This window comes from Cydia splendana, chromosome 13, assembly GCF_910591565.1.
Source record: "Cydia splendana chromosome 13, ilCydSple1.2, whole genome shotgun sequence".
NCBI lineage: Eukaryota > Metazoa > Arthropoda > Insecta > Lepidoptera > Tortricidae > Cydia > Cydia splendana.
Genome location: NC_085972.1, coordinates 18710321 through 18725301, shown reverse-complemented (window position 1 = coordinate 18725301; position 14981 = coordinate 18710321). Strand labels below are relative to the sequence as shown.

Here is a 14981-nt window from a genome sequence, read left to right as displayed (position 1 = left end):
TATTGATACAGTAAATATACCCCACTAATCTACTTAAAATACAATATAGAATTATAATATTTATAATACATCATAAAGAGTACACTAAATACAAATGACTAAATGGGCTAGTCTACTTTTCCATCCCATAGACACAGGCTAGGTTAATGTAAGACTGTAAAATTTTATCCAAGACTGGTCTATAAATGGCTGTTCCTTTTTTACACTACCTCGTCTGTGTCTTATTTCTCAAGCTTTTAAATTAAACTATTTGCTTTAAAATCTGTAATTATGTTACATGAAAGATTCAGAGCAAGTGGTATTAACTGTTTGCTCAATTCCTCCCGCCCGCCACATCAGTCGGAAGTTGAAGGGATGGTTGGACAAGAACAGGTGGGACAGACTGAATGAAGAACCATAATGACATTACAAAACTAATGTTTATTAACAAGTCGCTCACAACACAAGTCTACACTAGAGAATGTGAAATATGATGTCATACTCAATACTTCGATATATAATTATATTTAAATACATACTATGTCTCTGAAAAATGCAAAAAGATCACGTTGAAAAGTAGGTTAAAGAAGTGGATGCTTAGACTTGATAGTTAGTTGTCGTTTGATAAGAATATGATCTGCGCTCCCGCCAGTGTCGCTGCCTACTTTACGCCGCCGACTCGATCATATTCTTTTCGCTTCGACATTTGCCAACATTTTCCGAAAGCTTCGCTTCGGCACCGAGCTGTTGTATCGGCACCCACCAACCGGTCGGGATTTTCCATTTCGAAAGGACTTTTCAATCAAACATTTTCAAAACTTCAACACAGTTAGTTTCAAGGAACTTCATCCTTTACTTCTTGTTTCAATACCTTTTCAAACAAACAAAATCAATATTAGACTTAGTGTTAAAACTTTATTAGTTATAATTTTACAACCTAGAGGCAACTATGCCCCGGCGGGGGCGTTACAGACTAACTTACATCTAGACCCTTTCAGCATCGCGTCTAATGTTAAAACAAAAACGAGTTCCTCTCGTTGACTGGACATCAGAGCGCGCGATCGTGGCGAACGATCGATATTAAATCAATTTTATTTACAAAAGTCATATCAAATTAACAATATTCGATAAACTACGCCGGCCTACGCAGAAACCGTTTAAATGCACAAAGGAGGCCAGCGATACATTGGGGAGGGTTGTATCAAAATCTATGCTATGAAGTTGACCTCAGCATCACGGAACTATTAATAACGACCTGCAAAGTCAAAGAGGGGAGTAACCAGGGTGTTCATGGCATGGGTGAGACGCGGCAGTCATCACTGGTGCTTGTCTGCCAATTGTACTGCCAACTATTCATTATTCAACTATCGTTTATACTTATATGGTTTCTACACTTTCAACTGATGGACAAGCACCATTTGTAATGAGAAAATGAATTAAACTTAGGCTTAACAATTATACAAAATAAAAATTTGGTATGTCTGAGCGCATTATAGACATCGTTTTTTTATTACAATGTCTTATTTGATATTACTATAAAGTCACACTACCAATTTTCTTTGGCTCGCATAATAATTTATAATTTTTCACAAAGTTAAAATGGGGTAAAAGGAAAAAGTGGAAAATTAATATGTTCTTTTACTCCATCTCACTTGACCGTAAGGAATAAATATGCCTGTTTTAGGCATATGTTGGAAGTTCAAAAATCTTAGATAGATCATATTTCAACAACTAATTGCTGTGGCTCCATGCAATGACAATTTTCTTACCAAAGATTTGAATGTATGTTTAAGTGCATTGATATTATAACATGCCAAGCAGAACAAGATAGAAAATAAACAGGTAAAACCTTCACATAGGTATGTTGTAAAATTATTCATCTTACACAATTATTAATTACCGAATACCGATTAACAACTCCTATCAATTTTAATAGTACGCGCATATGTCGATTTGGTACTAAGTACTAAGATAAAAGAATTATGGACTTCATGTCTGTTAGGTTTAAAAGTTGTCAGTTAACAATGTTCATGGTGGTACTATGGTAATTTCAGTTGAGTTTAACATGTTTCCTTCCTTAACAATTTGTGGACTTGGTATATACTATAATCAACTTATGCGCGTAATATAACTGTTTAAAGAAACAAGCATGGGTACAGCGGTAAACCAAGTAGGAAATGTTATTTGTTCAGACATTTTATGACATCGATAACGACATGCACAGACTGATTGTATTGGCTAGTTTATGATTGCATTGGTTGTACCTAGCAATACTATAAAAACATATGAGCTAACTAAAATGTAACTGTATATTTACAGAATTAATTTACTAGAAAAAGCGTAGAGTAATGTAAACGCCAGGACTCACATAGTCATTATTGTATTTATAGCTTGTGTCATTGTAGAAATTATATTGGAATTTTTAAAATAGCTTGCTATAATGATAACATTATAATAAAATATTGTCTTTTCAACACGGAGATAATGTAATAGTGGAGTTTTGTAATTGATTACATAGCTAATATATTTAGGCACATTTATTTTTGCTACAAATGGTTTTCAAGGATAACTATGGCACTTTTCAAGAAAGTTAACAATGATATCAGTATAAACTACAGGTTTAAGTGACATTCCTGGCTTTGTTAACTTATAGTGTAATGGCTAAATATTTGCTGGCTTGCTAGCTGCTCAGCTATTTAAAACCAAACATTTAAAAATATATATATTTGTTTAAAACTGCGAGAGTCCTAGCGTTAGGCGAACTAGACTACAGAGCCACAGCATTGACACATGATCTATATAGTGTTGTAGTTTAAACCATGACCGATTCACAAAATTATAAAATCTCTTTTTTACTACAATGGCTAGCTTGCACCAAACCGTCTGTCACCACTAAAACGTTCGCTAAATTTTATTATACGGTAAATTTCTTAGTTGACTTGATAAGTGGCGTTGATCAGTCCATCTTTTGTGATCGTTGCATCTGTCCCTTAGTCTTGACAACTAGTTTTTAACATTCAACCATGACTTAACTCACAACACTATGTAACCAATGGATAGTAACTGGGGGACAGTAAGGGGGGAGGGGGGGTATCTATCGTTCATAATAAGACTTACGCGGCGAGTAGGAGCGCTCGCGCTCGTAGCGGCGCGAGCGGCGGTAGTGCGGCGACGGCGAGCGGTGGCGGTACGAGCGGTGGTAGTAGTCGCGCTCGCGGTAGCCGCCGCCGCGGTAGTAGTAGTCGCTGTAAGGGAAAGAGTGTTAAGAGGAAAGTGACGATCGGTTCTCCATACAAACGTAGTCTCCATTTTCCTGTCTAGATATTGACATTATGAAAAAAAAAGATAGAGAGAGCCCCTTCATTTGACTTGAAATCTAATTCTTATACGAATAAGCCGTCAGAGCGTCCTTATGGCAAGCGAATGTTAAGTGAATGTTATGAAACAACACTTTATACTTAACAACTAAATACTAAATGATGCATAAAGAAAATATCGGCCCCTAAATGTTAGTAGAGCGACTTCTATATAGGCACTGGCCACTCTTTACAAATCAGAAATAAACAAGACAATAGAAGTCTCACTCTTAAGAGTCGCCAATTACTATAGCAGTCACCCTAATCTACATCTAAGATTAAACTAGAATTGAAAATAAATGATATAACTTACTCTCTATCCCCTCGCCCTCGCCTGTCGTAGCCGTTATCACCTCGACCGCTCACACTATAAACAAAGATTAAACTCAATCGAATGCACAGTTGCACACAAGCACTTTAAATAGAATAGAAATAATTTATTCGTAAGCACAAACACAAAAGAGAAAATTAACAAAAAAGAAAAAAAAATCCAAGATAGCTACGGTTCCTTGAGGTCCCCAAATGTCAAATAGCGTGTGGACATGAAAACGAGACCTTTAATTTATATAAATACCAAATTTCACGACTGTTCTAGAGATTCAGAGGTTTGTCCTATTTCGATTGTGCTTATCGTTCAAAATTTTATTTAGATGGTTATATTGGTTATTCTTATGTCAATTTTTCTCAAAATGTGAAGAAAAAGCTGACAGTTAATAAACCCGTCTACAACACAATGTACGAACAGGCCTTTAGTAATCCAGCTAAACTTTTGGCTGTCTCACTCTAAATCTGCTCATTAATCTACCAACACATAGGGGCTTCGCGAAAAATAGGTTTACGGAAACATTTCATGTTGGATACCAATTCAAAGGAGACATGTGGCTATTATAGATGTACGATATGATTATACATTGGACAGCATTGTGTATGAGTTGTTGTGACGATACTACACAATAATTTTGTTTATAATTGCTATCACATTGGTGAATCAGTCGCTTTTTGCTACTATATAGATCATCTGATTGTGCCTCTAATTATTTACCTCTGCTATCTTTCAATTACATATACATAGTTACAAATGTGTAGTTTGTTCTCTGATTCTATCATAGGCGTACCCACGGTGGGGCAGTTGCCCCACCTTGGTCTGTGGTCTGACGAGAAGCTAAAAATTTTTAGGAACAATTAAGGCACGTAACCCTATTTCTGCCCCACCCTTTAAAAAGTTTAAAAAATGCTGGGTACGCCCATGGATTCTATGGTATCCCGGGAGGGCAACAAGAGATGCATATCAAATTTTTGATATCATTATTCCCTGTTACGCTTAATTTCCACTCATGTCCCTATCCAATATAGTTTAACAATTATCTAGTCCTAGATCATTAGTTAACCCGTCAAATCCTAAGAACATTTCAATGTATTTTTTTTTCTAATTAGGGGATTTCAAAGGTCAATATAGAAAAGACTTAGGGTGACTGCTATAGTTATTGCCCACTGCATAGTGTTTGGCCACTCCTAACAAATCAGAAAGAAACAAGCCAATTGAAGCATTATTGTTATGAATGGCCAGTTCGTATGTAGTGGCCAATAATATAGCAGTCACCCTACTACCAACTAAAGTAGTACTCACGTAGGTTTGCCCATGTAGATGCCGGGCGTGGGCGTGTGCGCGCGCTGCGTGATGGAGTAGTCCACTCGGATGCGACGCCCGTCTATCTCCATGCCGGTGCACTCGTTCTTGGCCACCTTCGCGTCGTCCTGGGACTCGTAGTATACGAAGCAGAAGCCTCGGGATCGCCCCGTCTGTATTAAATAACTTTATAAACGGGTGGCTAAGAAGAAAAATTGTTTTTAAAACAAATAAGTCAGTGATGAGTACGATATTAGGATCTTGCGTACAAGAGCAGGGTCGCGGCCAGACCATCGGCATTCCCTCTTCCTTTTTCCGGACCAAAAGCTTTAAGGGCCAAAAAACCTCAATGTAACAGATAAGCGGACTTCTGTAGGGTCTAGATAATTATGTTCAGTTCCTATGCCAGTGTTATCGGTATCTAGAACTGCGATGTATCAAGTAGATTTTTTTCCATATGATAAAAAATCGCTTTACCTAGAAAAAGTCACACAATTATCAGTGACCACCCCACATCTACCTATTGTAGCTTAGTTTTCATTATCACGCAAAAAGTCACATGATAGATCACTGTACTAATGGGTAGGTCGCATGTCAATGTCTAGATGCACTAATAGGTGGGCACTAATGGTCCCCCACTTAATGGCCGCATCACACAGCACAAGAAGTATTTGTCGCGTTTTCTTTGCATTGTTTTCGTTGATTCCTTATTCTAAACATGACCGTTCCCCATTTTACTTCCGAACGTGTAACTTGCAAATTTCTATTTCTGTAGTCATTTATAGATCTATATCATATGCATAAACAATAAATATGTACCTACCTATTTCCAAAGAACAACAACATGAAATAAAAATGAATAAGGAGTATTTGGGCTAATCTGGTTGACAGTAATGGTCTCGAGTCAAAAGCCACAGGTTCTTCATTTTTAGGGATCCATACCCAAAGGGTAAAACGGGACCCTATTACTAAGACTCCGCTGTCCGTCCGTCCGTCTGTCACCAGGCTGTATCTCACGAACCGTGATAGCTAGACAGTTGAAATTTTCGCAGATGATGTATTTCTGTTGCCGCTATAACAACAAATACTAAAAAGTACGGAACCCTCGGTGGGCGAGTCCGACTCGCACTTGTCCGGTTTTTTTTTTATTACAAATTGACGTTATTGTTGAATTGACTTCATTGATTGACTTGTAATGAATGCACTTTTCTACGCCACGCCTATCGTGCGGTGCGCGTCATTGTGAACCTTGACGGAATGCACAAATGTTGATATTGGGTTGCAATCGCGCGCATCAGTCTTTGTACCTACTGCGTTTTTTCTATAAATAAGGTTATTCATAAAAAATGTGTGTATCTCACCTTAGCATCTATGACAACTTGCACTTTCTCCACCGGCCCATATTTAGAGAAGATGTGATTGATCTGTTGCTCCGTAGTGTACAGACTGAGCCCAAAGATCCCCAGGCACCGCGACGGCGTCGGGTTTTCCTGTAGACAAGTTACAGGAGCATTACCAAAAGCTTTGCAGCTTCTAAAAGTCATGATCATGAGGTTCGAAAATGCCTGAGTTACAGCTAATATGAGTGCTGAATAACACCTAATTCCGGTAAGTGCGGCATACGGGTAAGTGTGACTGACCTTCAAATTGACCTGTGTACACATTGATTAGTGTTTATTGCGAGGTCGTACATACCAGAGTTGGGCAAAAATTAACTTGAATAAGAATAAGAATAAAAACAGAAATTTTATTCTTATTCAAATCAATTTGAATTAGAATAATTCTTGCACTAGTTATTTTAGAATAAAATTAAGGTAAATAAATCATGTGACTCTTATTTTAAATGCGGAATAAAAAACAGAATAATTATTCTAGAAGTGAGGCTATTCTAACTAAGGTTTTATTCAATTAAAATGTTATTTAGAATTAAGTTAATTTTTGTAGTACATTTGGTTAAATTTTGTAAGTTGATTTTCACCCTTCTATTTAAAAGTCGGATTGATTTGATATTTGTTACTATAGTTTAGGTATAGTACACATTGAAGAGTTCCGCTATACGCTATCTAGTTCTATCATCCGATCAGGGTGCTTAGCCAACATGCCAAACGTTGACGCTCCGTAGAGTTGCGCATATTCTCTCTCTATCACTCTTACATATTAGTACGATACAGAGACAGATAGCGTTTCGTTGTCGTAGCACTCGTAGCGCAAACGATTGGGTACCTAGCTAAGATGCCAATTTTTGTTTTTAATTTAATAACCAAATCATTAGGTACAATTTAGCTGCTTTTAGCGCTTTCTGTCTCTATCACTCTTACATATTAGTGCAAAAGAGAGACAGAGATAGCGTTTCGTTGTCGTAGCGCAAACGATTGGCATGTTGGCTACGCACCCAAGGTGCTAAGCAAAGATGACAATTTTTGTTTTTAATTTAATAACCAAATCTTTGGATACAATTTAGCTGTTCTGGGGGCCTAGCCATTATGCCAATAGTTTGCACTCCGACAACGAAGCGCTCTTTCTGTCTCTCTATCGCACTTATATATAAGATGCCAATTTTTGTTTTTAATTTAATAACCAAATCATTAGGCACAATTTAGCTGTTTTTAGCGCTTTCTGTCTCTATCACTCTTACATATTAGTGCAATAGAGAGACAGAGATAGCGTTTCGTTGTCGTAGCGCAAACGATTGGCATGTTGGCTACGCACCCAAGGTGCTAAGCGAAGATGACAATTTTTGTTTTTAATTTAATAACCAAATCATTAAGTAAATTTAGCTTTTCTGGGGGCCTAGCCAAGATGCCAATCGTATGTGCTCCGACAACGAAGCACTTTCTGTCTCTATCACTCTTACATATTAGTGCGATAGAGGGACAGAGATACCGTTTCGTTCTCGTAGCGCAAACGATTGGCATATTGGCTACGCACCCAAGGTGCCTAGCCAAGATGTCAATTTTTGTTTTTAATTTAATAACCAAATATTTGGGTACAATTTAGCTGTTCAAGGGTTGGTTATTAAATTAGAAACAAAAATTGTCATCTTGGCTAGGCATCTTGGGTGCATAGCCAACATGCCAATCTTTTGCGCTACGACAACGAAACGCTATCTCTGTCTCTCTATCGCACTAATATGTAAGAGTGATAGAGACAGAAAGCGCTTCGTTGTTGGAGCGCAAGCGATTGGCATGTTGGCTAGGCCCCCAGAACAGCTATACCCAATGTATGGTTATTAAAATAAAAACAAAAAATTGGCATCTTGGCTAGGCACATTGGGAGCGTAGCCAACATGCCAAACGTTTGCGCTACGACAACAAATGCTATCTTTGTCGCTCTATCGCACTAATATGTAAGAGTGATAGAGACAGAAAGCGCTTAGTTGTTGGAGCGCAAGCGATTGGCATGTTGGTTAGGTCTCCAGAACAGCTAAATTTACCTAATGATTTGGTTATTAAATTAAAAACAAAAATTGTCATCTTGGCTAGGTTCCTTGGGTTCGTAGCCAATATGCCAATCGTTTGCGCTACGACAACAAAACTCTATCTCTGTCTCTCTATCGCACTAATATGTAAGAGTGATAGAAACAGAAAGCGCTTTGTTGTTGGAGCGCAAGCGATTGGCATGTTGACTAGGCCCCCAGAACGGTTAAATTTACCTGATGATTTGATTATTAAATAAAAAACAAAAATTGGCATCTTGGCTAGGCACCTTGAGTGCGTAGCCAACATGCCAATGGGTTGCGCTACTTCAACGAAACGCTACCTCCGTCTCTCTATCGCACTAATATGTAAGAGTGATAGAGACAAAGCGCTTCGTTATCGGAGCGCAAACGATTGGCATCTTGGCTAGGCCCCTAGACCAGTTAAATTGAACCTAATGATTTGATTACTAAATTAAAAATAATACGGTTACTGAAACTATGCGTTATGCGACAGTCAATTTGTAAGATTTTATTCCATAAAATAGGTATAAATTAGACAAGAGACTAAGTACTATTACATCTACCTAACTATACGTAATTAGTACCTATACGGTACCCGAACTACATTTTTATTCGTGGAATATTATTTCAATTAAAAATCATGATTATATTTATTTGATTAAGAATAAGTTATTCTCATTCAATTTTTTCTCATACGAATTATTCCTGACCAAAATTATTTGAATATTTTTGACGGGAATAAAATCGAGATGATTTTATTCCTACGAATTCTTATTCAAATAATGATTTTATTCTTGAATGCCCAACACTGGTACATACTGCTACTTGTTACTTGCTTTTTGTAGAAAATGTAAGAACTCGCAATAAACATTAATGAATCTGTAAACACGCCCGTTACCCGTATTGACCTTACTAATAAAGCTATATATTTATGTCTCCAGAATTCTATAAAATTCAATAAAAGCTGCAAAGGAACACGACATCAATCTTATCTTAAGGCTCCTGCCTTCTGCAGCTGCTGAAAACAAAAGGTATTATTAAATGCATTGCTCGGTTCAAAAATGTGTTTGTCAAAATACTAGTGGAGACTAAGCCAACATACAAGCTTCGTGAAATAATAATGCGCGCAAAGTGGATCTACTACAGTTACAAAATACGGGAAGCAGTATATAAACTACAAACAAACAGCTTCACACAAAGCGCTGTTTTGCTCACACAAGGAAACATACGGTGGCAAACATTTCTGATAATAACCAGACCAGTGGCGTAACTACAGATGTGCAAGTAGCGGAAATTTGCAAAAAACTTGGAAAAGTTGTCGGAAATCGCAGGAAAATTTTATAGGATATTAAGGAAATATTTACTTTGGAAACGGAAAATTTCGATCAGCATGTATTATTAAATGTGGAAATTTTCCGTCGGCAAATCCCTAGGCGTAAAATATAGTGGCATAGCGGGCAAAATGCTTTAGCCCGAGACGGGTCCCTATTTAACCTAGAGGCCGAGAGCACAGCACTTCTATTGCCCCCTTGTGATTAATTTGCCATCATTTGCTATATTGAGGAGTATACATATAGAGAAACTTTAGCAACTATGCTGCAACGAAAACGCCACAATATTCGCGATAATTTATCGAAAAGAAACGCCGAGGAACTATGTTGTTAAATTTAGTTAACATACTGTTTGTAGTTTATATTGTGCTACATACGATGAAAAACTAGGTTAAAGAAACTAGGCTGATACGATGGGTCGCATGTGGTGTTCAAATAAAATAAACATTAGATACCTACTCTAATACTTATACTCCGTTTTTTAAGATTAGAATTTTTCTAACCTCAAAAGTAGTGGTAATTACCTTTTTCTTCAGAAATGTTAAAGTTCCTATGATATCTAATACTGCGATACAATAATATGTAAACGGCACTATAATTCAGTGCATAGTTACTACGATTTAATTTTGGAGAAAAAGTTATCACTACTTTTGAAGTTATAAAATTGCTACTCTGAAAAAAAATGGACTATATTATATAAAAAAATCTGTCAAATAAATATTATCATAATTTTACGTTTTTCTCACGTATTATTCACTGCGCGTGGCATTTTCAGAGGTATGCATTTTGAAGTATTGAGTGTGCTTAATTTACGTGACAAAAACCGTGAAATTACTAAATTCAAATGGTTCACAAAAGTTTAACTTCTATAACTGTCAAATGAATATTTTGCTGGATATATCTAATTTAAACCTTTTAGCTTGCACCCTTTCTTTCACATGCAAGAAGAAAAAGAGAGTGTTATCTTTATCTGACAGATAATTTTCAGACCTTAAATATATAAACATAATAAATAAATCTTAAGCTATAATTATATCTAATTAAATAAGTCGTGCATGAGCTCGGTGTAAGAAACAGAGTGCCACTTCAAACCAAAAACAAATTGTTGCCAATACATTACATTCCGTTGTTTGTGTGTGAAACATGTCCTGTACAAACATCCTACAGAGTGACTTACAGAGTCAATTGTTTTGATTGCTTCTGACCTGCTATTGTATGTAAATGGGAAATGGACTGAGAAATTGATATATGCTCTGTCACAATTTTTTTTATGATTGTTGAAAAATATACATGTTTTACATTCTACGACTTCTGTCTATTTAATTGTGAATCTACTCAATTTCGTAATGCTAGAATTTTTTGGCTCAAGGGCTAACAATAAAATTGTTGAAAATTTCTCACGGTCGTATTCTATTCTTACATAAGAAAGTAATGAGCAATAACTTCATGTGTATTTGACAAAAAATCTATTCAATACTTGTTTAATGTATGCTTTATTCAATTATTTCTAATTTATAACCTTCATCAACTACAAAATAATTTATGCGTCTAGAATAAACTAAATTAGGCTAGGTACATTATGTATTTACCAATTATCTAAGGATGAAATCTAAGGACTGATGTAGAACCTAGAAATAACAGTATTATAGTATAGATCATCATAACTAATTTGTTATACTATTGCGGCAAACAAGCCTACAACCTGCCTAAGGGGAAGTAGTTTCTTAGCTAACGTTTCTGGACCTCGAAATCAGAGCAAGGAGATTTTGAAAAACTACGAAAATGTATCTGTTTTCATTAGAAAATGTATGGTCACTGTCGCTCTGTTTGTTACACGCCGCCTAGCACCACAAGATTGTTCACGTACATATGAAGCAACCCTCACCCTGTCCCCCTGGTGGCGGCGGCGCGAGGACATGGGGCTGTGGCTGTGGGAGCGGCGGTAGGAGCCGCGCGGGGAGTAGGAGCGCGAGCGCGAGCGCGAGTAGCGCGCGCGGTAGCCGCGCCGCGCCGACCCCGAGCGCGAGCGCGACCTGGGCCAAGAGCTAGCGTCAGTGCAACATGGGTGGTCAGTGTCATGCTGGGATTGGGAAGGAATAGGAGTATATATGGCGCATGAAAATGTCAAGGAAAAATATATTAGGAAAACAATTTTAACAATACACTGTACTGGGTTTTTGTATGATTTCCTCCAATTGCCAGAACAAATATTGACTTGGAGAATTTAAAAAGATATTTGAAGTTTAGGTAAATATATACAGTAGTTACTTTTTTTTTATTGCCCGTTATAATGTCCTACTGCTGGGCAAAGGCCTCTCCCCTTGATTTCCATGACTCCCGTTGTTAGCAAATAAAATAATTCTGATTCTGATTCTGTTGAGCTTTTTCCAGCCATATTATAAATTTAAAATTCATCTTCTACTTGTATACATGCCCTGGTTGGTAGGAATCATATGTTATAAACATAAAATGTACGGAATATGTGATGACATACATCAACAAGATGTATTTTGAATTTGTTTTCTTAGCTAAAAGTTTCACCAAGCGGTGCTATATCTGTGTCAATCTGAATAAATATTCGTATAGTTAAACAAATTTACAAAACAGCTCTTCACATATGTTAGCTAATAGATTGGTTAATGTTAAAAGCCAAATGGAATGTAAAAGTCATTAAAATTATGTAAAACAAACACGAGGAGGATAATTACAACATGCTGATTAGCCTACATACATTTGGACAAGGAAAAAATTGTAACTCTTATCACATTAATGAATCATGCTGCTATTATTATTTAACATAATGAGCTTGATAGCCATTATAGCTATGTAATGGGTCAGATTAAGAGCACCAAACACTACTGCCATTCTGTCTTCAACCTTGCTATGTCTACACATAGCAAGAGATTGGTAAACAAAAATTAGTAACAAATAATTTTTGATTAACTTTAACCCTAAAACACTCTGGGTGTTCTTTAATTTGAATACATTTTCAATTGATATAATTGCATAAAGGCCTGTCTCCATATTGCGCGGCAAACTATCGATGCGCAAATATCGCGCGGCTGCCTCGCGAGCCAATGTTCGATAGTTTTCCGCGCAATATGGAGACAGGCCTTAACAGTCGCAGAGGTAACTTTTCTGCCGACAATATATTTGGAGAGATGGAAGTTCAAATTAACTAACTTAGTTTAAATCAGGCAAGATTAAATCCAATTTTGGATCCATGGGTTAGTTTTTTTATCCATGGCTTGATATGCTTACACCCAGGTTTTTATGCAAACATTTATAAAACTCAGACCAGTTCCATTTATATTGGACATAAATAATAATAATAATAATTCAGCCTATATACGTCCCACTGCTGGGCACATTGGACATAAAATGTTTATAATCCTGTGCACCATAACTCTTATCAGCCCATAATATTAATTGGTTGGTTGTGCTTGTAATGTAGCTATTGATAAAACAGGTTGCCATAGCATTATTACTGTTATTGACCAAACAAACCACGATTGTACTAAGTATATCTCATTATTTTCACTACATACTGAATTCGAATTTGCGAATGTAAACAAATCTGATAGCTACATTTAAAATGGGAATTAAAACACGGAAAAAACAACTGATCGGTCAGTGATTCCAGTATAGCAGTTGATGTTATCAAGTTGTTCTTAGGCGACAACGCGCGTTTACAAGGACGATTTTAAAATACACGCAAAATTGCGCAATGAAGTATACGCAAAAATCACACATAACCTTGACAGCGAGGTTACATGTCGTTTAGTAATATATTAATGCAAAATAAGTAATTCAATGACTGTTAATTACAAATCGATAGAATTGCACTACATCTACTGTTTGCGCTCGAAGGTCAGTCGTGTTACAAAGCAAATAAGTACTCACGGGCTTCTATACTTCCTGCTTGAAGCTTTTGGCGGGGGCGGCGTCCGAGACCGGCTTCGGCTGTGGCCCCGCGACATCGTCGGAGGTTTAGGTGCTGCCTCGTGGGAACCGTTCCGAGTCCTAGAGCGACTCCTCTGAAACCACGGAAACGGCACGCTCGTCAGTAAATATAGCAAACAAACGAAATACGACCAAATAAAACATGCGGTCTTGTACCCAACGATTGTCTAACAATACGCTAATATAGTACCTCTCGATCCGACATGATGATCTCTATGGCGTGTACAATGAAAGCAAAACAATTGACGCGTATTTAATCTATTATTAACCGCAGAAAACCAAATAATATCACACGCGCACGCCTCACTGTGAACACCAACTGAAAAACAAAATGGCGGCACAACGATTGGCGATGGATTGGCGCTTGCTTTCGTACGTTTTGTTTCTACGCTTTGTAAAAGGCGGCAAATCAAATCAACTAAAAATAATTTAATTTTAGTAGATAGAGCTCAATGATTGTTAAGACAATTTTTATGCAATACAAGATTATATTTTATTTGAAAGCTACACGTAAAACTTACTAAATTCTAGTAATTATGAGAAAATGTAAACTGCTTAGATATTTTTATCAGTTAACGAAACGAAGCTGTCATCGACAAGGGCCCAACGTATTCTGTTCTCTTCATAGACCTATATAATAGGGACAAGACATATTGTTCTATACGTACAATTGCTTATAGAAATAGCACCCATTTTGACGGCACACACATAAATATATATCTATCTCGTTTTTACTCAGCACTGTAACCCTTAGCAAAAAAAGATGACAGTATTTCAGTACGTACATAAAGTGTTCCATGAAAATACGTAAATACCTAATGCGGCCGAAAATCCGCCATGTTTAGTCACCCAAATGTCATTGTCTGTCAGTTCAGCCGGTACTTGTCCTGTCAAAAAGTCGTGGTGAAAATTAAAATTATTAATTATCTTTCAATATTTTGCTTGTGATTGAAAATAATTGAAGCCAAATGTGAATAATTACGTCGCGAATATGCCAGTGTGTAGTGTATTAGGGTGCGGCATAAGAAAACCACCAAATCAGCCATCTTTAACCATACACAGGTACGCTATAATTTACATGAAAAATATTGGTTATTGTTAATGTTCCTGGGAAATTTAAGGATGTTTCACATTATAAATAGCAAGGTTCTTCTGTGCAGTTATAGATCATGAAGTGATTGGATTTATTTAACTATATTTTTACGCTTAAATAATGTAAACATTTCAGCTAGGGTTGTACTTTATTTATCGACTTTGATATCGATATATTATGATTGCCTATTTAT

The 14981-nt window shown here is 36.8% G+C and overlaps 1 protein-coding gene across 4 annotated transcripts; it reads right to left on the bottom strand.

The window, feature by feature from the left end:
• Positions 1 to 400: 400 nt before the first annotated feature.
• LOC134796298 (transformer-2 protein homolog alpha) lies at positions 401 to 14047 on the bottom strand. 4 transcript variants are annotated; one of them, XM_063768381.1, is made up of 8 exons: positions 13886 to 14047; positions 13636 to 13769; positions 11600 to 11777; positions 6324 to 6452; positions 4963 to 5135; positions 3649 to 3702; positions 3097 to 3224; positions 401 to 1234 (listed from the first exon to the last, which is right to left on the bottom strand). In XM_063768381.1, exons 1-8 carry the CDS (start codon positions 13898 to 13900, stop codon positions 1224 to 1226), a joined length of 822 nt encoding a protein of 273 aa, XP_063624451.1. In that variant the 5' UTR covers positions 13901 to 14047; the 3' UTR covers positions 401 to 1223. The 4 variants fall into 4 exon arrangements, with proteins under 4 accessions (XP_063624451.1, XP_063624449.1, XP_063624452.1 ...); XM_063768379.1 differs by having other exon boundaries at positions 401 to 850; XM_063768382.1 differs by having other exon boundaries at positions 401 to 850; positions 11618 to 11777.
• Between the last annotated feature and the right edge of the window lie 934 nt (positions 14048 to 14981).